At 57.3% G+C, this 24,339-nt stretch overlaps 2 protein-coding genes across 6 annotated transcripts; one reads left to right on the forward strand and one right to left on the reverse strand.

The window, feature by feature from the left end:
- Positions 1-8,303: 8,303 nt before the first annotated feature.
- LOC111143382 (hippocalcin) lies at positions 8,304-15,772 on the forward strand. 2 transcript variants are annotated; one of them, XM_022497084.1, is made up of 4 exons: positions 8,304-8,323; positions 10,595-10,993; positions 15,211-15,316; positions 15,425-15,772. In XM_022497084.1, the coding sequence occupies exons 2-4, from the start codon at positions 10,616-10,618 to the stop codon at positions 15,520-15,522; spliced, it is 582 nt and encodes a 193-aa protein (XP_022352792.1). In that variant the 5' UTR covers positions 8,304-8,323; positions 10,595-10,615; the 3' UTR covers positions 15,523-15,772. The 2 variants fall into 2 exon arrangements, with proteins under 2 accessions (XP_022352792.1, XP_022352793.1); XM_022497085.1 differs by lacking the exon at positions 8,304-8,323 and having other exon boundaries at positions 10,616-10,775; positions 15,209-15,316.
- Positions 15,773-16,326: 554 nt separating this feature from the next.
- LOC111143282 (transmembrane protein 54) lies at positions 16,327-22,487 on the reverse strand. Of its 4 annotated transcripts, none has more exons than XM_022496915.1 (6): positions 22,415-22,487; positions 19,822-20,015; positions 17,602-17,661; positions 17,269-17,457; positions 16,990-17,124; positions 16,329-16,616 (listed from the first exon to the last, which is right to left on the reverse strand). In XM_022496915.1, exons 1-6 carry the CDS (start codon positions 22,428-22,430, stop codon positions 16,542-16,544), a joined length of 669 nt encoding a protein of 222 aa, XP_022352623.1. In that variant the 5' UTR covers positions 22,431-22,487; the 3' UTR covers positions 16,329-16,541. The 4 variants fall into 4 exon arrangements, with proteins under 4 accessions (XP_022352625.1, XP_022352624.1, XP_022352623.1 ...); XM_022496914.1 differs by having other exon boundaries at positions 16,335-16,667; positions 22,415-22,454; XM_022496917.1 differs by lacking the exon at positions 17,602-17,661 and having other exon boundaries at positions 16,327-16,616; positions 17,269-17,358; positions 22,415-22,454.
- Positions 22,488-24,339: the final 1,852 nt, after the last annotated feature.

A 24,339-nucleotide genomic window follows, 5' to 3' on the forward strand; every position in this document is an offset into this window, starting at 1 on the left:
TTTCAGAATCTACAAAGGAACCGACTTCCATTGGACAGAGCCCAGAGAGGTTAAGAATCCTGCCCAACCTCACACAATTGATCAATGATCGCTCCATGCCTCAAACTGCCTCAAACCCCGGGGCCCATTTTACTCTTGTAGACAGATTCTCAGCTACAAACTAGGGTTCCCCGAGATCCTTCAAGAGCAATGGGGCCAGAGGACCTGGTTATAGGCCCAGATGTGGAGGGGTCTGCAGCAGGAAGTGAAGTAAAACCTCCTTCCTACCCAGGGAGGGGCGGAAGGACAAGAGCCTGGGAATCAGATGGCCCTTAGACTCCAACCTCAGCTCAACCTTGACCAGCTGGGTGACGTCAGGTACCACCATCTGAAGTCAGGGGCCAGCTTTGCGCAGTGGCAGTATCCAGTATCGTAGCCAATGAGGTTTATTCGAGGCGCGATTATTGCTAATTGTAGTCAGGGGCCAAGGCTGGATGGCCTACCCACCTCTCACATCCCAGGTACTAGAGGGCCTCCCTTGGCCTCAAAGGAACATGGTTCTGCAGAGCCAGGAATGGCCAGCAGAGGGCGCCTCCGTGACCATAGTGAAGCCAAGGTTGCCCAGAATAGGAAAGGCTCCAGGAATGCCGGGCCTTGGCTGGGGGACAGGGGGTTGAGGGGGAGAGGATGGTCGCTGGTCCAGGAGGCCAGCTGCCAGATGGGCAGACCAGAGACTCAGCAGCCAGGCAGAACGTAGGTCTTGCTGTTCTTGCACCGTGCACGTGTCACTGGCCTTTCTGAACCTCAGTTTCTCATCTGTAAGTGGGCTTAACAAAAGCACCCGCCTCTCAGGTCTCTGGGAGGAGACAGCGAAGAGCAACCACATAAGCGCTGAATATATAGCGGCTGCTATTTTTATTAGCAGTAGTGGTAGTCATACCTTAAAATGCCTGACGCAAAGGGTACCCAATCAGGGGTGGCTATGACAAAGTCAATGATGTGATAATGACGCAAGACTCAGTCACTGTTTATTTTGAGTTTCCTAAGCAGGGAGCAGCAGCATCTACAGATCTGGGATGCCTGCAGTGACGGGGAGCTCACCATCTTCTTCAGCAGCCCATTTGGACTGTCGGAGTGTCCTCTTGCTGAAAGCTCCCTCCTGGACAATGACCCCCCCCTCCCTCTTGCCCAACTCCTTGCTCAGGGGCACCTGGCTGGCCTGGCCTCTGAACTCAGGCTCCCTCACTTCCGAGGGTAAAGGTTAGGGCCAGGACCTCAGCACCTGGATTCCTGCCTTTGCCGGAAGCTTGGGCAGTTCACAAGTGAACTCAGTGGGCTTCACCAGCAAGAGATTCCCGGTGGGTCTTGTTGCTGACTGGGAGATGTAGGCAGAAGGAAAGCCCCTGATGTCCCTTGGACCTCCCCTCACCACCTCCTCCGCCCCTGGTCTCCAGAACGGCTGGGGCTGGAGAGGGAATCAGATGTCCTAGAGCCACAAGTCCTAGAACCCTGGTCCCAGGCAGGCCCTCATGGGTTTGGCACCAACAGGTCTTGGGGGGAGGTAGGAGCCAGACAATCCTGGACTCAAACCTTGGCTTGGCGCCCCCACCTCTGTGAGCCTGTTTCCTCACTGGGTGCCTGTCTCAGAGTGGCATTGTGGGGAGTGCAAATGTTATACGGGGGAAAAGGAAAATGCAGCCCCGGGCACATAGTATCTATAAATGTAGCAGTGGGTATTATCAAGTGGAAGTGCCTCATTTCCCCCAGCCCCTCCTTATGCCTCAGGGGCCAGGGTGGCTCTGAGAGTGGGTGATGTCAGTTATGATCATGTCCAGATGTGTTTCTCGGTTAGCGGGCACCTTGTGAGTGCGCCTGCCTGGGACTCCATGTGCAGAGGTGTGCGTCTGTGCTCTCAGTGGGCGTGGGTGTGCACACGTGTGCATTGGGTGTGTATGCACGTGCAAGTGTATGCACGAGTATGTGTGTGTCTGCGTGCTTGTAGCTACAGCTGTCCATCCCGGGGATTCCCAGGGCACGTGCAGACTTGCCGGTCCCTGTGCAGCATCCCTGCACTGATTCTGGAGACCCCTCTGGTCACCGTTACTATGGAAACCAAGAGGTAATCCCCAGCCTCAGGAGAGCCCAAGGTGCCAGAAAGGAGAGCTGACCCAGTCTTCCCAGTAAGGGAGACAGATCGGGAGCACAAGGCTCCTGAGATATGGCAAAGTCAGCCTCTGGGGGTTGGGCTGTGGGACTCTGGGTCCCTTGGAACCCTCTGGGAAGCCCACACTTCTCCAAGGCATCCTGGCCCACTGGAAAGAGCTCCGGAAACAGAGCCGGTCCTGTCTTGGATCTGGCTCTAATCCCATGCATAGTCTCAAGCAGGGAACTCCATCTCTTTGTGTCTCTGCTTTTTTGTCTATAAAATGGGGACAATAGGAAGTTCCAACAGAAGCCTTGAGCTAGGATATCCTCTTTCCTCTCCCCGGGAGCACCCGCCCTCCAGGCTGCACGATTGTGCACCCCTGTACCATGCAGTTTCCTAGGGAGGCTTCCTTCACATGCACTACTCTCCGATGTCTCGTGGGCTCCACACAGCAGCTCTAGGAAGGAGGCAGCTCCCAGGAGAACGGAAGCTCCAGGAGGACACAGCTGGCTGCTCTGGAATCAGGGCTGCTGCCCCCACTCCTGGGGGTCCCAGCCCTGCAGCACGTGTTGGGTCATGGAGGCCGAGGTGACTGGGGATTCAATCCACTTTTCTGGGTTGGGAGGGGCAGGGCAGAGTCCTCAGGAGGCCATGGGCTCTGGGCAACCTCCCAGGCAGAAACAGATCCCAGTTTAGGAAGGACTTTAAAAAAAAATTGTTTTGGGGAGCACCTGGCTGACTCAGTCAGAAGAGCTTGAGACTCTCAATCTTGGGGTCATGAGTTTGAGCCCCACATTGAACGTAGAGACAACTTAAATAAAAAACCTAAAAAAGTGTTTGGCCCTTTAGATTTTGACTCAAGACTCAAATGAGGTTGAGTGCACGCACGCGGGTTGTAGACATGGACACAGAATTGTGTATACAGTTACAAGTGAACACTCAACCTCCTGCCCTTTATCCTACTTCCAAGAGTGACCGTTCCATTTGCAGTAACCTCAGGAACCATTTTCAAACAGTCAGAGATACACCGGGAGGAGCTGTAGGAGCAGACAGAATGTGTAGTGCAATGAAAATGTTAAGAAATATCCAAATGCTTATTTGCTAGAAAAAGTGGCACAGAAAGGGTCGCTTCGCATTTGAGGAGGGGGCAAAAGGGATGGGGGACCTAAGGCAAGTCATCGGGTCTGAGATCCTTCCAGCTAAGAGTTGCTTTTACCAGCAGAGGGAAGAGGGAGAGAGGGGAGGGTATGGGGGGGGGGCTGGGATGTGACCCTAGCTGCCTGCATCACTTCACCCCACCCCCACCTATGTTAAAACCCACATGCATGGAGCTGAGGGTCAGGGAGCCCCGTTCCCCCCAGCTTGGCTTCAGATCCCTTCTTCAGTGTAGAGGAGATCCTGGCCATCTGTAGAGGAGGCGCTGGACCTCAGGGGGGTCATCAGAGGAAGGTGGAGAGTAGGAGCTGAAGTGGGAGGAAGGGGTTGTGCATGTCATAGAGCGTCTCCAATGCCCCGTTACTCTGGTCGGCCGTGGGGAGCCATGGAAGTTTATTAAGCGGGGAGGAAGGGGATTAGGTGTGGAGAAACCAAAGGCTGGGGAGCTGGAAGAGGACCAGGCGACAATACAGGGTCACCAGAGGAGGGAGTGGGGCAGGGGCTGTTGTGGGGAGAGGACAGGGCAGGCCTGAGCCTTTGGTGGACTTCTGACTTGGGAAGGAAGGAAGGGTGGGATGAAGAGGAGAGAGGGGTTCCTGGAGGGGACCCAGGCTCTGGGCTTCTGACAGCAAGTCCGGGAAGTGGCTGGAAATACCGGCATTCCTGAGAAGAAGCCAGAGTGAGTGGGGTTGTTTTTGTCAGCGTTCCCAAAGCTGGGAAAGAGCCCCATCAAGATCTGAACCCGGTCTGTTTCCCTGTGTAGGTTCACACCGAGGGACCAGCAAAGGGGGACCTCTGGGTCCTGAAATCTGAGCTCGGCAGAGAGATCAGCGGCTTTTACCCAGGAGGGAGCTGATGCTTTCCTGGGGGCACAGCAGCGGGGAGGGCTGCTGCCGCAGAGCCCAGCTGCCTCAGGGGCTCTGCAGGCAGGATCTTCAAGCCCAGACTTCTGCTCTGCAGAGGAGCCATTTCCAACCAGCGCCCACCTTCCTGATTCCCCAACACCAGTCTGCCACTTGGAGCAGACATTAAGTATGTGCAGCCCAGTGTCCCAGCCCCTATAGGCTTCCTCTCACTTAATCCTCACAAAGCCCTTTCAGGGGGGCATTAATAATATTGTTTCCACTGTAGAGATGAAGGAACCAACGAACCTTCCAGAGGTGAAGGGCCTTGCCCCCCTCCACTGTGGGGGTGGGGGGTGGGTCAGCATGGCCCAGTGGCTCTCTGAGTTCTATCTGTGTAGGGAGGCCTGCTGGAGGGGCCCCACCCCACCCTGATTTCAAGTCTGCAGTCCCAGCTCCCAGGACTTTCCCAACACCCCCACCGCCCCCATTCCGTTCTTCATGGCCCAGCTCCCTTGGGAACAGCCAGACCCGCCCCCTCCCCCTCCCGGGCTGTGCTCCTGGCAGCTCTGCCGTCCTGGGCTCTGGTCCGGGGGTGGTCCCCCGGCGGTGAGAAGGGCGGGGTGGGCAGAAGTTGGGATCCACTGGGCTGAGACTGGGGCATCCGGAGAGCTGGAGGCCCCCACCTCTGGATCCATGGTGCAGGTCCAGGGGTGGCTTTGGAAAGGGGTGGCTTGAGGTTTAATCACTTTATCAATGTTTGTTTGTGTAATTCAGCCCTGAGATGCTTTTCCTTCCATCTGTCCCCACCATCTGCTCCCATCAGGATTTTCCAAACCATTTGGGACCTAAGAGGGGAGGGTGGGGGCTGTGCCTCTGAGGGGTTGGGGAGGGGCTGCCTTCATCTACCTCCCAGAGAGGCTTCTAGAGGAGAGCCCAGGCTCCAGAGTCACATGCAACTAGGTTCAAGTTCTGGCATCCTTACTTTCTTGTTGTCTGACCTCCAGCAGGTGACCTGAGGTCTCTGAGCCCTGAGGATTAGTTCAGATCAAAGGAGATGATACTTGAAAAGTACCCTGCATACAGTAGGTGCTCAAGAGATAGGTAGTCCCCTCTCCATTCACCCCCCACTTGCCTCTCTCTCTCTGGCATCCCTCTTTAGTGCTAGAGGAGGGTAGTCAGCTCTGGTTTCTCTACTGTAGCCCCATTCCTCGGGCCCTGGGGACATCCCTCCCCTGGGACTTGCACTTTCTTCCAGCCCCCATGGGTCCTGCCCATTGCTCAGTCCTCTCAATGACCCCACTAGACACCTACCTGAAGTTGCGCCTCTCCCTCCCTCCTAGATGCCTCAGTTTGGAGTGGGAGGTGGGTGAGCATCGTTGGCAAGGACACCTCCAGCTTGACCCCCAGAACAGGCCTTCATAGAGCTTTTCAAACCTACAGAGTTCCAGAGCCACTAAGGCCTCCTCTCTACTCTGCTCATGCGCAGAATTTCAGGCCTGTGAGGGGTCTGTAAGGCAGTAAGGGACCCCTGTCTTGTTAGTACTGCGGTCAGGAGTTTCAACCGGGATATCAAGGTACGTAGATCATTTGTCTAATATTCCTGCTCCAAAACGGAAGAGACTTGCTCCAGGTCATCCAGGAGTGAAGGGCCCAGGCAGGCCTCCTGACAGCTGTCCCTCTGGCCCCCTTTCTGGACTACATCCCAGGGCACTAGGTCTTGGGGGTCAAGGGCCTTTGGTGTGCAGTGTGGGGGAGCTCTAAGCCTTCCGCTTTGGCTCAGGGGACCTCCCAGTGCTTCCTAGGCCCCCAAGAAGGGAAAGGTGGCTGATGAGAAGTAGTGCAGAGACCATCCGAGTCCAGCTCTGCCCCCAGATCTACCCTACTCATTCCAGGTTCAGGGAAAGTCAAGGGAGATGAGGCCTCCAGGGAGAGAAGTCATGGTCCTGCCTTTAGGAGACAGAATTCAGACTGGAGGTCCTGAGGGCAGGGCATCAGAGTTGCCCTCACAGGGAAGAAAAACGGTGGGGATGGAAGGCCTCTGAGGGGCTAAGCCAAGAAGTCAGCCTGGAGGAGGTGGAGCTGGGGTGGGGAAGTGGGAGAAAGCAGAGACAGTGGCTGAGCAGCTCCTTGTGAGGGAAAACTGAGGCCTCACGAGGATGGAGAGGAGGATCCAGACCAGGCTGGGAAGATTCTCTGGCTTCAGGCCAGAGAGAGAGAGGAAGGAGGAAGAGTGGGAGGGGAAGCCCAGGCAGAGAATGCAGGGCTATCCTGTCACCTAAACCCAAACAGGGAAAGCTCTCCAGGCCTAGTGGGGAGGATGGAGGGAGCTTGTCACTCCAAGGGCCTGGGGTGGGGCCTGAGTGGCAAGTCTTTCCCTGCCCCCAGGTCCTCAGGCAGGAGGCAGCTGGGGATCACCCACGCATGTCTGGCGTCTCTCACGCCTCCACTGGGGGTCCCAACACCAGAGCCAAGGCACACAGAGGAACTGATGTTCTAGAGGGCCCAACTGCCCACCCCACTGCCGCACCGCCCCCAGCTCCCCAGCTCCTCCAGCTGAGACCTCCCCATCCTCAAGCAGAAGGACTAAGACTAGACTTTGGTCACCTAAACTGCTTGGTCTGGGACCTGGAGGTGGAGCTTTGGGTTGAACCCTGGAGAGCCAGGGGCCTCCCAGCAGCTGTTTCAGAACTGGAAGGAGCTGTCCAGTCAGAAGGTAGATGCTGTGGACTCACCTTCAAAGGAACCAGACCCATCTCTCTCACCCAGAAGTGGCCCCCTGCTCCAACCTTGCCTCCCACTCCTTAAGTCTGCTCTTGGCAAAACGCCTGAGTAAGCCTGACCTGAATATCAGACCCTCACTCTGCTCAAAGCCCCAAGAGCTTCCCATCTCAAAATCTGAAGTCCTTGGAATGGTCCTAAGCACAACCAGCATCCCAACCTCTGAACCCCGCCTCAACTTTTCCCCAAACGTTTATCTAATACATCATAGGATTGACTTGTATATTTTGTCCATTGTTTATTGCCCACTTCTGTAACCCCCTCGCCTAGAACAATGCTGGGCACAGAAATAGTGCTTGGTGGATGTGCACTGAATGATGAGGGCATATGGATTCAAGTCCAAGCCTTCCACTCACCAGCTGTGAGACACAGGAAAAATCATGCAGCCCCTCTCAACCTCAGGTTGCTCATTTGTGAACAGGGGACAATAAGGACCGTCTCCTAAAGATAAAGGACAAAATTCAAGCTCAGGATGTGGGGGTTATTGCAGAAGCTGGGGGGAGGGAGGATGCAGCCCCCACCCTGGCAGGAGGAGCTGCAATTGGGGGAGGGGGTCAATGACTCCCGAGAAGGGCTGTCCTGTGTGCGGCTCAGGTGCCTACGCACTTCAGAACCGCCCCCCCCCCAGGCTGGAAATGCTTGCTCCCCAGGCCCACATATGACCAGAGGCAGGGGAAGGACGGGAGTATGGGAGGAGCAATTTAGATCAATGTTGGGAGGTGGGATTCATTCTGAGAGGAATCCAAGATGAGATGGGGCGGTGGGCAGGAGATGGGGGCGGGGCTCTGTAAGGCCGAGGAGGGGTAGGGGGCGTGCCTGGCCCCCAGAAGACCTCCGGGACTGGAAGAGTGGGCGCTGCCCCCTCGCGGAAGAGCCCCCAGCTCAGTTAGTTCCCGAGTTGAGGCGCGGGGGCGGGGAGGGTGCCTATCGAACCGCCCAGACTCCGGATTCCGCCCGCGGAGCGACCTGCAGCTCCGTGCCCAGGTAGGGATGGGGGAGGAAGGCGGGAGGAGCGGGGGTTGTCCCCGGTTCGGAAAGAGGTCTCTGGGCACTGGCCCTTCCCACCCCGACCCCATTTGGGCTACCTGTGTCGAGATGCTGAGATGGAGACCTCTGTTCTCCTACCCCGCCGGGCGCTCCCTCGTGAGGGGGCCAGGAAAGTGAGGGCGTCCCCCTTCCCTCTCCGGGGCAGGGGCGGGGGCGGGGGCGGAGTCAAGAGCCCCGCTCCCCCCCGCCCTGGGGGCTGGAGGGAAAGGGGAGGAACGGGGACCCCTCCGGGGAGGGGCTCTGGGCGAACGCCGCGGGGCGTCTCCCTGGCAGTCCCTCCCCCCGCCCCCCGCCCGCCCCTCCGGCCGCCTCTGCCGCCGCGCGCCGCAGCAGCGCCGCCTTCCCTGCGCAGTCGGTGTCTCCGCGTCGCTGGGTGAGTGGGGGCCGCTCCGGCCGGGGCTGGGGGATGCGGGGTGGGGGCAACCCGGAGGGAGGGGTCCCCGTCGAGCCTCTCCAACCCCGCCGCTCCCGCGCCTCCCGGGAAGCCTGCCTCCGGGGGCGCCGGGGAGAAGGGGGCTCCCCAGGGGCAGGAGCGCGGCGCTCTCCAGGGTCCTGACCGCCGAGTGGCCGGCCGGGAGGAGTCGCATTCCGGCCGCCTCTGAGCGCCCCCTCCAGGAGGGGCCCCGCTCCCGGCGCTCTGAAACGTGGGCTCCGCGCGAGAGCTGGGGAAAGGTTTGGAAAGGGTCCCCCGGGTGAGTTTCTCAGGTCGAGCTGTGGGTCCTTCCCAACTGGGGGACTAGGGGGTCATTGCGGAGACGACAGAATCTCCTACCACCTTCGTTTCCAAGTCTCCCGATTGGGAGGGGCAGCTCTGAGGGTGGCAGGGAGGAGGGGGCACTGGAAGAGCTCTCCTGCTCAGTGCATCTCTCTGCCCCCGCCCCGATGACCCAGTTCCTTGGACCTTGAGGAGGGGACTAAGGGACACACTCCTCCGCCTCAGCCCCACGCATTTCCTCAGTCCCCTCCCACACACTTGTTCACTGGGTCCTCAGTCTGGGGCAGAAGAGGATGCTTTGGAAAGGAGGGTCACCAACTTACAAAAACATGCGTGTGACACACTGCTGAGGACACACACAAGTCCCCAAATGGCCATGTAGGCACATCGCCTTCTTACTGTGATGGGTGCGTACCTAGTCACAGGCACATATATAGACTGAAACACACGAGAGTCAAATGCAATGCAGAAACCAGGGGCATCCATGCATACATGAACACAAGCACTCACACAAATGCTCATTACATGCACTCAGAGCTTCGTGCAGATGCACACACAAGGAACCCCCCTCACTCTGTCTCACTCCCAGCGCCAAGCTGGTGGGGAGGGATTCACCAGCCTGTGCCCCTCCATCCCTGCCTAGAACTGCCTGGCTGTCTCCTCTCCCTTGCCTTCCCCTCAGCCCCCCACACCCTAACCTCCTACACGAAAAGGTAAGTATTGGGGGAGGGTTGGCTGGCCAAGGCTCTCCCTGGAAAAGAGACCCCCTAGTAGGTCTGAGAAGGGCTGCGGCTCCCTCTCCTGGGACCTGGAAGCACCTCTGGGAAAAGAAAAATGGCAAGGATGCCTGAGGGTCCCACGTGCAGCTGCCCATGTGAGAGGTGTCAGCATGGGAGTTGGCTTGTGATGGCATGTGTGAGACATGTGGGGTCGTGGGCTGCTGTCTTGATGCACAGGGTAGGGGAGCTGTTGTGCCGTGTGTCAGAACATGTGAGTTGTGGAGCTGAGGGAATGCTGTCGTGTGTGGAGACATGGTGACCCATGGGTGGCTGTGGGCTGGTATTTGAGTCGCATGGGAGCCGGTGTATGGATTTGCTGAGCTGTGGAGCCTGATATGTGTCAGTGTGTGTTCATCTGTATATTGTCGTACATGAGCCTTGTGGCATCTGGGTCCACGTAAATCACTTTTGTTTAACACTTAGCATCATTCCAAGTGCTTCACATGTATTAACTCACTTAATCCCCCCAGTAACGAGGTAGGTACTGTTACCCTCACTTTACAGATGGGGCAGAGAGAGTATAAGGAGCTTGTCTAAGGTCACCTGGCTGGTAAGAGGCAGAGCTGAGATTCAGACCCAGGTGGTCTGGCTCTGGTGCCTTGTGGTGGCCTTTGTCAGGACCATGTGTGCAGTCAGTGTCTGCGCTGCAGGTGTATTTTGTAGCAAGCAGCATATGTGAGGCAGTGAAGGAGCAGGAGGGAGGAGGGAGGACGAGAAGGCCTTTTGCACCTCCCTGGGTAACTCTGGGAGTCGGCTCTGTCACTCCATGCCTGTGCGACCTGAACCAGGTCACTTTGCTTCCTTGAGCCTGCCTTCTCATCTGTAAAGTGGGGCTAATCCCCAGACTTCCCTTGGTGAGGGTAAAATGGTATACATCTGTGACAGCCCAGTGGCTGGCGCTGAGCAGGCCCTCAGTAGATGAGCCCCTTCCTCTGCCTCCTGGTCTGTTCCCTGGGAACGTGTAAGGTAGGGGACATGGTGTGGAGCAGGTCACAGAGGCAGAAGGAGGACTCTGGGCCAGCTTCTCTCTTCCCCTGGGTCAGATGAGAGGCTGGGGAGGCTGGTGTCTGGGGCCCTTCCTGGAGTGGTGACAAGGGGCCAAGAGGGTCTGACCATTCCTCTCTACCCCTTGACCCCCTCGGGGACCCAGGTGGAACTTGGCTTGGCGGCCATGGGCAAGCAGAACAGCAAGCTGCGGCCGGAGATGCTGCAGGACCTGCGGGAGAACACGGAGTTCTCCGAGCTGGAGCTTCAGGAGTGGTACAAGGGCTTCCTCAAGGACTGTCCCACGGGCATCCTCAACGTGGACGAGTTCAAGAAGATCTACGCCAACTTCTTCCCCTATGGTGACGCCTCCAAATTCGCCGAGCACGTCTTCCGCACGTTCGACACCAACAGCGATGGTACCATCGACTTCCGGGAGTTCATCATTGCGCTGAGCGTGACCTCACGTGGCCGCCTGGAGCAGAAGCTCATGTGGGCCTTCAGCATGTATGACCTGGATGGCAACGGCTACATCAGCCGTGAGGAGATGCTCGAGATTGTGCAGGTGGGCCCCTGGGCCCCTCAGGATGCCAGGTGCAGGGCCTGGCCGCAGGCACCTGCCATCCCTTTTTATCCTCTCAACGGCCTTCGTGGGTAGGTAGTGGCAGGTGCTACTCTTGTGGCCCATTTGAAAAACCATTAGGAAATAATTTCCAGTTTCAAGAAAAGTTGAGAAAACTCCCATATATCCTTTACCCAGATTCACCAATTAACTTTAACCATATTTGCTTTATCATTGTGTGTGTGTGCGTGCGCATGTATGTAATGCTTTGCCGTTGTTCTCAACGTGACCCTCTAACCCTGACTACATCAGGATATATTTCCCAAGAACAGGGACATACTCTTACATAACCCATAATATGATTATCGAAGTCAGGACATTTAATGTAGAAACAATGCTATTATCTAACTTACCATATTCCAATTTTGCCAACTGTCTCAAAATGTCCTTTATAGCCCTTTTTACCCAGGTCCAGGATCACATGTTGCATTTTGTTGTCATGTCTCTTTAGTTGCCTTTAATTTGTAACAGCCTCTCAGCCTTTGTTTTTCAAAACTTGACATTTCTTCAGAGTACAGGCCAGCGATGTTTCATTGATCCTCATTTACGCAGGAGAAAATGGATGGTCAGAGAAGTAAAGACATTCACCCAAGGCCACACAGCCCATGAGTGGACCACCTGGCTCCACCATCCACTTCCCATCTGGATACCGGCCACCTTTCAACTGACTGAGGGCCCATTAAGAGCCTAGTACTAACTGAGATGTCTATATCCATGAGCCGGTGCCTCCTTTCATTAACTCCACGAGGCTCAGAGAGGTGAAGTAACTTGCTCAAGGTCACACAGCATGTCACTGGAGTTAAGTTCAAGCTGACCACTACTCCAAGCTGCCCTTAGAAATGGGTCTGGCTTCCAGTTCTGGAGTTGGCTTCAACTCTTAGATCTCTCATTTGTAAAATGGGGTGATGATACTGACCTCACAGGGAGATTTAAGGACCTGATGTGAATGCCCTTTCTTAGTACAAGTTTAAGTTTAACACATGTTAGCTCTCCCTCAGAAAACTTCCCAAGTGCCTACCCCTTTGGCCTGTCATCGAAGTCCATCAGGCCTCTGGTTCTGTTTTATCTATCCAGTTCCTAGTTCACTTTTTGCCCGAGCCTGGGTTTCTTCACCCAAGTGGTGGGGTGTTAGTTTCCTATTTCACCAGACTATTGTAGGTACAGAGTGGGATAGGGGCTCCAGGAGACGGTCCAGCATCTAATTGTTACCGGAAAATGTTAGAAGTTGTCAGTTACTGTTGTCTCCTCTGCTCTACTCTAGCTAGAATGGCCTTTTCAACATCCTTGGGATATGCCCCGAGTAATCCCACCGCACAGCTTTGCACATGCTCTTGCTCCCTTTTCTTCTGCCTCTCTGAAATCTTTCCTCTGGTCCCTCAGCTCTGCTGCTTCCCCTTCCATCTCATCCAACCCATCCTGGATTTTCGCTTTGGCTTCTCTCTTGCAAAGCATCTAGCTCATGCGATGCCCTCCCTGCCTATCGTTAGGCGTAAAGCCTTAATGTCTGTCTGTGACTCCCCATGGGCCAGGCATTAACTCTCTAGCTGATGGCTAGTGGGACGTTCTGGGGGTCCTGGTGGAAAGGTTGGGGCAGGTGGGGTGATGGAAGATCCCTCAAGGGATTGGATACCAACCAATATGAGGGATGTTACGTTTTACCATTTAGCGTGGTTACACTGGTAACGACTGGTAAATCTCGGCCCAGCGGGAGATGCCAAGCCCAAGACGTCAGTCAAGCCAGCCTCATTCCTTGGGCATCCTTAGGATCCCTTCCTGGCTGGCCTCTGCTACCTACGCCCTCATTTCCTTTATGGCAGCCGCGGGCCCCGAGACGGCCGGTGCAGTCAGAACTCTGCAAACCCCAGTGACTGATTAATTACAAGCCAGTTCCCGTGAAACAAGTGCACAGCAATTCCAGACAATTAATTAGGAGGCCCAGGAGAGGCTTGTCATGATTGGAGCAGTCACTCTCTAAGTCACTCGCCCATCCTTCTTGGGACCCAGCCCTATGGTCCGGTGGTGGGCACACTACAAGGGAAAATGCTGCCTCTTGGCCTCTTGGGGGCCCCTACTCCGGTGGGAGAGAACAAGTGTGCAGCAGCCCACGCGGACTAGCTAAATGCGGCATCTGGGAGTCTAGGGGACTGAAAGGCAGGCAAGACCTGAAGATGCAGTGGATGAGGAATGATGATACTAGAAGCTTCTGTTTACTGACCACCTACTCTAGCCAGCTACTATCCCAACTATACAAACAGTCTCCTTCAATCCTCGAGGCAGTCCCCATGGGGGAGACATGAGTAAACTGAGGCTCACAGAGGTTAAGGACTTGTCTGATATAGTGATTAGTGGAAGCAGGATGCCACTACAGGCACATCGTCCTCCAAAGTCCCGGCTGGTCATTACCAGCCCCAAGCATCTATCCAGCAGCTATGAAAGAGTGGATTCTAATTCAGTCTCTGGCATCAATCCCCCTTTCCAAGCCCCCATTTCTTATCTGGAAAGTGGGGATCATGATACCTGCTTTTCAGTGCTGTTGTGAAGTTCAGAAATAATGTGTGTGAAGTATCCGGCACACAGCAGGTGTCCGGTAAGTGGTAGCCAGGGTTACTGTTCCAGGCGGAAGCTGTCCATTCTGGGAAACCCAAAAGGAGTAGAGGTGTTTGGTTGTGGCAGGATCACCTACCAGGGGAGGCCTGGTGATGGAGAGGTCAGCAAGCACCTTGAGTTCCTGGGGCTGAATGGTTTGGACTTCGTAGAAAGAGCAGTGAGAGGTGCCAAAGGCTTTTAAACTTTTAAACGGTGGAGTCCCTGCCAGATGCCAGGCACTGTGCTGAGTTCTGAGGATATGGGCACTAGCTAGATGTCCATGATCTTTATCTGTAGGCTGGGGACTAGGAGCAATCCTACAAAGGCAAAATTACTTCCAGAGAGGTGTCCCCAAAGGAAAAGCCCTGGAGACTCTGGGCCAGCATATGGGCCTTGGCCCAGCCGGGATCAGAGAAGGTCTCCCTAAGGAAGTGCCATGTAAGTTGCCTCCCAAGGAAGAGTGGGAGGCAGCAGAAGGAGCGTGGGGCAGTATCCAGAAGGAGCTGGGTGCACGGTGGGCTTGGAGGGAAGCCTGGGTGTGTGATGGGAACGAGGGGGCGGCCCATTGGGTTGAGGACGCCGCGGAGATCTGTGTTTGGAAAGATTTCAGAGGCTGTGCAGGGGACAGACCTAGGACAGCGCAGGGAAGAGACCAGCAGGGAGGCTGAGCCGGATCTAAGGCAAGGGAAGTTTTTGGGATGGAAGAAGGGAGGCTTCTTGGCGGATGTGTCAGTAGCAGAAAGCTGGAAGATTGGGGCCATCGGTCTGGTCTTTTGAGTTCTGGGGCGCTGGGACCCACCTATCCCACAGGCCAAGCCCTACGTGCTCTGTGTACATTTAGCACAAATACCCTCCTTCGCGTTGCCTCCAGAGATCCTGCACGTGGCAGCTGCAGTTCTGGGCTCAACTGAGCGCATGCTGTCCCCGCCCTTGGCAGATGCTCACTTGAGTTTATTTGCATAACGTCTCCTACCGCTCTGAGCCCAGCTGCTCCGGGCCCTCCAGCCCTTGGTGCGTCCCTGCGCCCCCTGCCGGCCACAGAGGCACCGCAGCCCAATGTCACCCACTCCGCCCAGCGCCCCCTGCGGGCCCCCCGAGCGCCGGCAGTCCAGAGCCCCGAAGTTTCAGAAAAGCTGCGCTAAGCCGGTACTTACCCTGGAGCCCGCGGCGCAGGGTGTTCTAGCCCCTTCGCTCTCTGGGCCCTGATATCCTCCAACATCTCTCCTGTCCCCCTTCACGTAGGCACCCCCAAATTCTCGGTGCGCACTCAGAGCTTCCCGCCGCCGCTCCTTTACACGTGCAGATTGCTCTGCCAGGAATGCCTTTCCCACCTGGCGCTCCAAGGGAACTTGGTCGGGAACCGCTCCAATAGCCCCCCTCTTTTGGGAAGCCTTCCTAGGTAGTCCTTCCTGAAGCCCCCCTCCCCCGCCCTTCCGGTTCTCAGTGACCACATCTCCACCTCACCCAAGAGGAGCTGCAATCTGCGTGTCTGGGGGCGGTTTGGGAAGATGGGGGTGGGGGTGGAGGGTCGGGCAGGCTCCTCTCACTCCCTGTCTCCCCCTCCCGCCCCTCAGGCCATTTACAAGATGGTTTCGTCTGTGATGAAGATGCCGGAGGACGAGTCGACCCCAGAAAAGCGGACCGAGAAAATCTTCCGCCAAATGGACACAAACAACGACGGTGAGGGGGCAGGGGCGGGGCGGGTGCCACTCCCCCTTCCTCTCCCGCTGCTCTGCTCTGCCTCCCCTCGCTGCGCGGTCCCCCATCACTGCTCCCCTTGCCCCGCAGGCAAGCTGTCCCTGGAGGAGTTCATCCGTGGGGCCAAAAGCGACCCGTCCATCGTGCGCCTGCTGCAGTGCGACCCCAGCAGCGCCTCCCAGTTCTGAGCGAGAGGACCCAGGTTCCCCCTCCTCCCTGCCTTCACTGGCCCTCTCCCGGCTATCAGCTTCCTCTCCCTTGTGTCCATCCAGCCTGGGGGTCACACTGGGCACCCCCCCCAGGGCCTGCACTGGAGAAGGGAACTCCGCAGTACCCCTAAGGCCCAAGCAAGCAAGAGGTCAGCACCGTCAATCCGAGAGGCAGTATCTCCCTTAGGCAAGGATTGAGACGCAGGCTCTGGCTGGGTCTGCCCTCCCTCGCCCAGACAGAACTTCGACCATTCTCCCCCACCCACGCATCCCCCCACGCACCCCACGCCTCCCCTACTCCCACGCAGCCTCAAGCTCCTCCCCCAACCACCGGCAAGCTCCCCAACCCCCACCCCACCCTTGTAGCTCTCAATCAGGGTGGAAGGGGGAAGTATTCCCAGGTGTGGAGGCTGTCTTCATCTGGAAAGGAGAGAAGGATTCCAGAGGTGGCGGGGGTTTGAGGAAAAAGCTTCCTTGAGCCATCCTTTCCTGCAGGAGGGCCTCAACCCTTCCTGTTCCACTGCTCTTGTTCTCCTGGAGGCCAGGAAAACAAGAGGAAAACCTTGGGGTTCCAGCCTCCCAGCTGTGGGTCCCATGAACCCCCCGCTTGCCTTCCAGCACTTGGATGAACACAGACCCACTGATTCTGCTGTGTATGTTTCCTCCCTCACACACACACACAGGCCCACAGATGGGCAGACACCCCCAGAGCCCCAACCACAGCACCCTTGTGGGAAAGCAGCACAGCCCCTCCCATGTCCCTTCCCCTGCTGCATGCATCCACGTGGAGCATCTCTGTTCTTTTTAATAACTTCAGAATAAAGTCTCATTTCAGTGCAGTGGGCTGGGTAGCTGCGGGAGTGGGTGGAAAGCCCCACCAGGGTCCCTGAGTGACCGGTGAGCCCTCTCAGGTCTGCTCCAGAAATCCTGGCCTGGCCACAGTGCAGACTGGGTTGTAGGGCCCTAGTGGTCATGGGGCCTGGACGGGGTATCGGCTCTCAGAGGGTGAGTGGCTCAGAGCTGGTGCAGCTCAGCAGGTCACGGCCCTCCACAGGCTCTGGGCTCTCCTGCCTCTGCGGAGACACAAGAGGGTGCCAGGCTCTGGGTCTGCTCCTCCAGGACATCTAGGGGCTGGTAGGGCTGCGAGGATCTCGGGGGCAAAGGGGCATCACTATTCCCTCCCATGCAAGAGCCAGGCCATACCCTTGGAGGAACCCCAGTTTGAGCCCAGATACCCCTCCCTCCCCCTCAAGATTCATCCTGGCCCTTGGTTGGGGGGAGCCAGGTTTCAGCGCTATGACCAAGCTGCTCCCTTTTGTCTTGGGGAAAAAAACTTTTGCCCCACTTCTCAAGGCAAGGGGTAGGGGCAGACCAGCCTGGACTCCCCAGCAAGGGCTCCCACAAATACGGGGAGTCAGGGCTGATGGAGGGGGTGGCAGGCCTTACCATGTGGTGGCTGTTTTTCCCCCACCAGGGCCTCAGTTCCAGCAGCTGGTGGGCGAGCTGGGCACAGCGCACGGCAAACACGCTCTCTGTCACACAGAACACTAGCGAGATGCCCCAGAGGCACAGGCTGGAGCTCTGCGGGGGGAGCACAAGGGGCAGGATAGAGGGGGTGTCTCTAAGAATCCGCTCCCACCTCTGAGGAGCACTTGGGTGTCACCCCCCACCCCCCACGTGCTCCCTTACCCCCACCCCCTGCCAACCCCAGGCCTAAGCACTCACATAAATGCGTGTGGGGTCGAAGGGACAGTCAGGCACCAGTACGAGCACTTCGGGGCTTCCAAAAGTACAGGCAGCCAGCAGGGCCCGGCCCTGGGTGGCAAAGGTCACGGCGATCGAGGCCAAGAGGCCCAGAGCACAGGTCAGAGACAGAAGGGCACAGGCCACACTTGAGCTAAACACTGTCCAGCGCTGGATGGGAGAGGCCACTGGTCAACAGATGTCAGGCTTGGCCCCTGTGGGGTAAGCCTTGCCCCCTCCAGGCAGGTGAGGCCCTTGGGGGCAGCTGCTGCCCCTGAGCCACCCCCACAGCCCCTCCCAGGAGGAGCCACATACCAGGGGGATGCTGGGGAGGTAGCAGGACAGCACAATGGCTGCAATGCCTGAGGTAATGACCTGTGGGGAAGGACAGTAGGCAGGGTGTGAGGGCCACTCTCGACAAAGACTCCACTGACGCCATCTCTGGCCCTCCCAGACCCCAGCCCCCCAGCCCAGTTCTGCTTTGGCCCCACTACCTCTGTCTGCACGAAGCCACTGCCTCCTCACAGTCCAGTCCTGAAGAGACGTTTCTGGTACCTAGTAACCCCCTGCCTACAACCTTCCATGACTCCCCACTGCTTCTAGTTGTGTATCTCAAACAGGCACCTGTGTCGCCCAGGGCTACAGGGGCAATGTCACAGAATATATACGACACATCTCCCTGGAGAGGGAAAGATTCTGGAAGAAACTAAGTAACTCGACTGGCAAGGAATTAAAAACAAAATTGTTATTTTAACAAGTCAGAAAACTTTGTGGAGTAGGGGCGCCCAGGGGGGCTCAGTCGGTTAAGCCTCCAACTCGTGGTTTCAGCTCAGGTCTTGATCTCAAGGTCCTGAGTTCAAGCCCTGTTTTGGGCTCCAGATTACGTATGGAGTCTACTTAAAGGAAAAAAAAAAAAAAAGGAAATGTTTCGGAGTAGAATTCTGTGCACTGGGCCGGTGGGAGTCAGGTGTGTGATAGAGAACCAGCAATGTCTCTAATTCCCCAAGCGGACACAAGTTAGTGCCCCATCCTGCTGGGGCCAAGCTCCACGCCCCAGTATGAGCTCACAGAAAGGACACTAGCTTTGGTGTCAGACACAACATTTTCAAATCCAATTGGTTTCTTTGTATCAGCAGGGCTCTGGGTGAATCCTCAGCGTGGTCTCCCCATCCGGGCAGTGGGGATAGTCGAGGCTCCGAGGCTCCGTGTTGCCGGGAAGCTGGGAGGATTAGCTGAGAGAATGAGGGCAAAGCCGAAGGGGTGTGGCCCAGGGCCCATCCCTGGTGGATCTCCTGACCCTGGCTCACCTCGCCGCTTTCCCTGACTTCCTTAAGGCTGGCAAGAGGAAGGAACCAGAGTAGCAACAAGGCCAGGGGACACCGCACACAGCTCTGCAGCCTGGCCCTGTCCCACTGAATGAGTCTGTCCTGCTTGCTGGGGCCTGTGATCTCCATTCACCCAAGGCTTGGGGCCAGCAGGCTGTATGACCTTCACTATGTAGAGGACAGAACAGGCTTAGAGACAGAACTCCAGACTTTGAAATATGGCTGTTGCCCCAAGGCTGCCGCCACCTCTGCCAACAGGTGGGAAAGACCTTTCTGATCTTGAGAATACCGGGCTCCTTCATTCCCGAATTCCTCAAACAGGTACTGGCATCCGGGCCTAACCCTGGCCACCATTCGTTAAGCACATCTTACAGACCAAGCCTAATGCTGAGTTCCTGCCAAGTCGGCTTTTTCCGGGTCTCCAGAATAGATCTGAACCATTCCCACCTCCACACCTTTGCCTCTGCCATTCTCTGCATTTGGAATGTCATCCCAGCTTCCTCTCCTACTTGCCCGCTCTGGCATGCCTCCCATCTGGGTTATGGTAATTACAGCCTATCTTTGAACTCCTACTCATCCATCAATACCCTGCTCTGGGGCCTCCGCCTCTGGGATCCCTCTTGGACCCTCCCAAGCTGAGCTGATGCTCCTTCCTTTTGCCAGCACTGCCTTCACTACTTCCCTCTTATTTTTTTTTTTTTAAGATTTTATTTATTTGACAGACAGAGATCACCAGTAGGCAGAGAGGCAGGCAGAGAGAGAGGAGGAAGCAGGCTCCCTGCTGAGCAGAGAGCCTGATTCGGGGCTCGATCCCAGGACCCTGAGATCATGGCAGAGGGACCTGGGGCTCAATCCCAGGACCCTGAGCTGAAGGCAGAGGCTTTAACCCACTGAGCCACCCAGGCACCCCGATACTTTCCTCTTGTCACGTTAGTCTTAGCTCACAGTAGTGAGCACGGACCAGGTGCCGGCTACTCATTAATTCTCACCGGGACCCTCTAAGTGGACACTGTTCCCTCCCCCATGTTATAGACAAGGCAGCTGAGGCAGAGAGAGAGTCTGAGAGCCTTGACCAGTGGCTAAGGTGCAGAGCAGAAGGCGTGGGGTGCTCCACTTGCTCCCAACCCCAGGCTCGGGGTGGGGACTCACCAAAGGCCTTTCAAGCCCCTGGTCCCCCCTCTCTCCAGTTGCCCTCCTGGCCCAGCCATACCACAATGGCAGATGTGACAGAGAGGATGTTGACCACGCAGTACTGCAGGGCCACCGCGTCGTGGGGACTAGCCACATAGCGCAGCACGGTGCCGTGGAGGAGGGCGGCTGCGATGAAGCTCACATGGCCCAGCACCACCAGCACCAGCCCTGTCTTCATCAGCACCCTCCGGAAGTCACCCACACTCAGGCCACCTGTGGGCGACAGCCATGTCAGGTCCGGGGAGGGGGGACACAGCCTCTAGAGGAGGAGAAGACCAACGCCCCAGCAGGAGTAATGGATACTGGGCTCTAAGTCCGTTTCTGCATGACTCGGGGTCATTAACTTGTCTTGAGCCTCAGTTTCCTCATCCGGAAAAGAGGTTCACAATGCCTTCCTGAGAGTCTCCTGAACTCCAAGGCTGGAAAAGCACACCAGGTGGTATTTAATAAAGCATCACAGTCCACATGAGTGCTCAAGGTCCCAAAGGCAGGGCCATGGCTTGAACCTGGGTCTCTAGCTCCAGATCCATGGTCTTTCTGCCAAGCTCCCCAGTCACTGATTTAGTCACTCAGGAGTTTTTACACAAATGTTCACTGAATGTCTGCTCTGGGCCATGCCCTTTATAAAGCACCCTGGTGAGTTTGACAGTCACGGTCCCAGCCCAAGGAGCCCCTGGTTCGTGGAGCAGGAACCGGGTCCTGCTCGGGATTCACTTCGGAACACAGAGCTGAGCACACAGCAGAGAATGAACTCACAATTGCTGAACTGACTTGGGGCAAAAAACTCAAGCCTCTGGGTATCCATTTCCTCATCTTTAAAATGGGAAGAAAAACTCCTGTCTCCCAGTGGAGAAGGAGGGTCCCACCAGGAGACAGGAAGTGGGGGCAGGAGGGAAGGTGGCTGGGACATACCGTGCAGGTCCTGAGAATAGCAAGCTCTCTGTGCAGGGGCACCAGACAGGGACAGGGCAGGTGGCGGAGGCTGGGGTCAAAGAACACCAGAGAGGCATATGCAAATTCCTTCTGAGTGGCCAAGTGGCTACGCAGGCCCTATTTGCACACCCCAGGAATAGAGAACCCTCTTTCTTGGGCAGCTCAGGCTGTTCCACATCTGTCCTCTGGAATGTCCTTTATGGGTGCCGGCTTTGTCCCCGAAGCCACACACCATGCTAGCCCCCTGGCCCTGTCAGCTTCCCCATTCCAGCCAGCTCTGGGAGACTGGGAGACTGACCAGGCGCCGGAACTAAGCAACCCCCCTTCTTTGCTTAGCTCTTCGCAGTGGGACCTGAGTCCCTTCTTAGACCTCAGTCTCCCCATCTGTGGCAGAGAGGATTGGATCATATTTTGTATATTAGCCCTGTAGCTAAAAGAGATAAAGAAAAAAGAGAGAGAAAGGAAGAAAAGAAGGAAGAGAGGGAGGGAGGAAGGGCGGGAAGAAGGGATCATTACTTGGGGGCCCTGGGCCAAGAGGCAGTCCTTAGGGAGCAGGGAGGGTAGGGCCAGGCTCACAGCCCTTCTGTGTGACCTTGCCATATATAAAATGGGGAGGGGCTGCCCTAGCTGTGTCTGAGAGCCCTGGAGCCTGCAGGGCCCTCTGGAGCTGGACCAGGTCTGGGAGCCGAGGGCGGATGATGGGTTTGACGGGCACCGTGGAACTGGAATGCCGCCGTGGAGATTAGCTGCCAGCTGAACAGGAAGCTTCATCCCAGGGGCCTGACCCACCTCACTCCATCCACCCACCTACCTGGCAGCCCAGACACCACCTGGCTCAGGGCTGGGCTCATGAACAACAACAACATCCTAGGACCCAGACTCCCGTCAAACCGGAGACACGGTGCCAGTGCAGGGCTGTGCCCGGAGCCCTGGACGCAGTCTCAGGGCAATCTTGGGCTCTCTGTTTCCAAGTGACCATTCTTAGAGCACTGAGCAATGTGGCTAGCACAGTGGGAAGCACTTTACTCCTGGGAGCTCACTTCCTTCTCACAGCAGTCCTAGGCGGTGGTGCTACCATCCCCATTTTACAGATGAGGAAACTGAGGTTCACAGAGAGTGCGGGGGGGGGGGGGGTCCCCAGGTCCGTCTGATGCCCAAAACCAGCATCGCTGTGGGTAGGGGGCGAGGGGAGAGGGCACATCGGTCCCACTCTGTCTGGCTCCTGTTTCCTAAAGGCCCTTCCATCCCCACCTGGCAGGAGGAGCAGAGGCTTGGAAGTGGGAGCCTTTTGCAAGGCTGAGGAGGGGAAAGGGCAGGGAGCCTCGGGGTCAGAACTCTCTGGGCCCTGGATCTCTATCCCTCCGCTCTCCCTCGTGCTCTCTGGGCGCGGGGCAAGCTGCTCCCTCCCCCAGGGACTCTCCTCCTCCCGCCTGGGGCTCCTTCCTCCCCAGGAAAGGAAAGAGGGGGGGAGGGGCGGAGGCGCTACCCCACCTCGAGAAGAAACCAGCAGCCCTCCTCCCTCCTCCTTCCTGCTGGGGAAACTGAGGCCGAGAGCGGCAAGCGACCCGCAGAGAAGGCGGCGCGGACCCCGGGGTTCCGGGCTCCGGCCGCAGCGCTCCGCCCCCCGGGAGGATCTGGGGCGGCTGGGGGGCCTCGCGGGCCGAACCGCCGCGGCTCACCCAGGCGCAGACACATCTCGGCTCCCGCGCGGGCTCTCCGCGGCCGCTTCAGCGGGGCTCCGGGTGCCGTGGCCGGCGGGGCCCCGCTCGCATCCCGGTCCGCAGGCTCCGCGCCGGTCCGCCGCCCGCGCCGCCCGCGCCGCCCGCGCCACGCCTCCGTCCCGCCCGGAGCAGCGGGCTGGCCGGCGCCCGGCCTCCCTTCCCGTCACCCCCCGGGCGGCCCAGCCCCGGGAGGGCCCTGGCGGCTCGTTTGCATTCCGGGCTGGTCGGACCTGCCGGGCAGCCCTTCCCGGCCCGCCCGGCTGAGTCACGGCGCTGGCCCCACCCACCGGGTCGCCTGCCTCGGCGTCTCCCCCCTACCCCCGAGCCCACCCCTCCGCAGTGGTTCCATTGCACAGATGACCACTGAGGCTCCGAGGCGGCGCCGTCCTCCGGATGGGCCCTCGTGCGTATGGGCTGTGGCTGTCGTGACCCGGTGGGCCGGGGCAGCCCCAGGGTGAAGGTTGAAAATCTCCTTCTTTCTAGAAGATGGGGAGCGGCAGCCGCGGCGGTTGGGGAACTAGAGTCTGCCCCCGACTTACTGTGTGACCTCAGGCAAATCACCTTCCCTCCCTGGACCTTAGTTTTACCAGTCCTGGGAGGCTTCGGTCCTCAGACGCCGAGCAAGGCGCTTTATTTTTGTCTTGGGGATGGGGGTGGGGGTTCTCTTTTATCTTACTGAAAAATCAGGGATAACAATTGCTGTCCTTTAAGGCCGTGGTGAGACAAAAGGAGATAAAAAAAAAAGAGAGAGATAAGAAAACACTTAGAAAATTCTCTAGAGTACCTTCAAAGACCAAGTGTAGACCTTGCAGAAACACACAGTGGGGGCTTTACTTATCCTGGTTGCTGGTTACTGAGCCGCTTTACTGGGCTAGGATGGACCCTGCCCTCCCCTGTTTCCTCCTCCGCATCTAGAAGGGGACCCCCCAAGAGCACTCAGCCGGAAGTGATGGCTAAGGGGGACCCCAGATTCCCATTCAGGTCTCTGTGCCCAGCTGCCCCCCGGGGGGGGGGGGGCGTGCGGTGGCTGCCTCCCTGGGCTTTCTCAGCCCCTGGAGCAGGCCTCTGGGAGGCCCTCTCCTGGTATCCAGGCAGCATGAGTTCCTGGTCTGCACTCCTACCCCACTGGGCAGCAGCCTTAAGGGCAGGGGCTGGCTTGCTGCGTGGAGCACCGGATGTCCACTGAATGTCCACCGAATGTGTCCCCTCCTGCACACCCGTACTGGTGTCAGCCATGTGCTCTGTGTGTCAGACACCTGGTCAGCACACAGAGCCAAAGGTGCGAGTGGGGCCATCTGACACTGGGGCTGGGGAGCCCCATTGGGTGTTGGCCACAGTGGGGCAGGCTGGTCTGATAACCCCCAGCAGACAGGCTTCCCCATTATCTGCAGTCTGAAGGGAGACCATGCCCAGCAGGGGAAGTGTAGGGAGAAAGCCTCTCAGGGTGGAAGACAAGAAACCCTTGGGCTGATCCCCTCCCAGGCTGGCATTTGGATTTTTGTGTCCTCAGAGGCAACCTTTTCGCAGGGCGACTGGGCAGTACTTACCTGCATTGAAGGGGTCAAACACTTGCATCTGCGACCCAGCAGTTCAATTTCTAGGTCTTCATCTTACACACCAGAAAGTGCAAAAGACGGGCATGCCTTTAATGATGGTTATGGACGAGCCATTCCTAACAGCAAGCAAAGCACCAAAGTGACAGCCGAAGGAGGGGGTGGCCCCCAAGGAGAGGGAGGGAAAGATTTGGCTGTTTTATACGGGGCTATACTGTAGGAGTCTACAATGCATCTTATTCATGTCTTGCTTTTGTTACAAAGAGAGCAAGAAAAGTCCCCCTCATTGCCACCACCCTGCCCCACTCCACCAACAACTATCTGTGACAC

This window comes from Enhydra lutris, unplaced genomic scaffold, assembly GCF_002288905.1.
Source record: "Enhydra lutris kenyoni isolate GAN:26980312 unplaced genomic scaffold, ASM228890v2 scaffoldscaffold9, whole genome shotgun sequence".
NCBI classification, from domain to species: domain Eukaryota; kingdom Metazoa; phylum Chordata; class Mammalia; order Carnivora; family Mustelidae; genus Enhydra; species Enhydra lutris.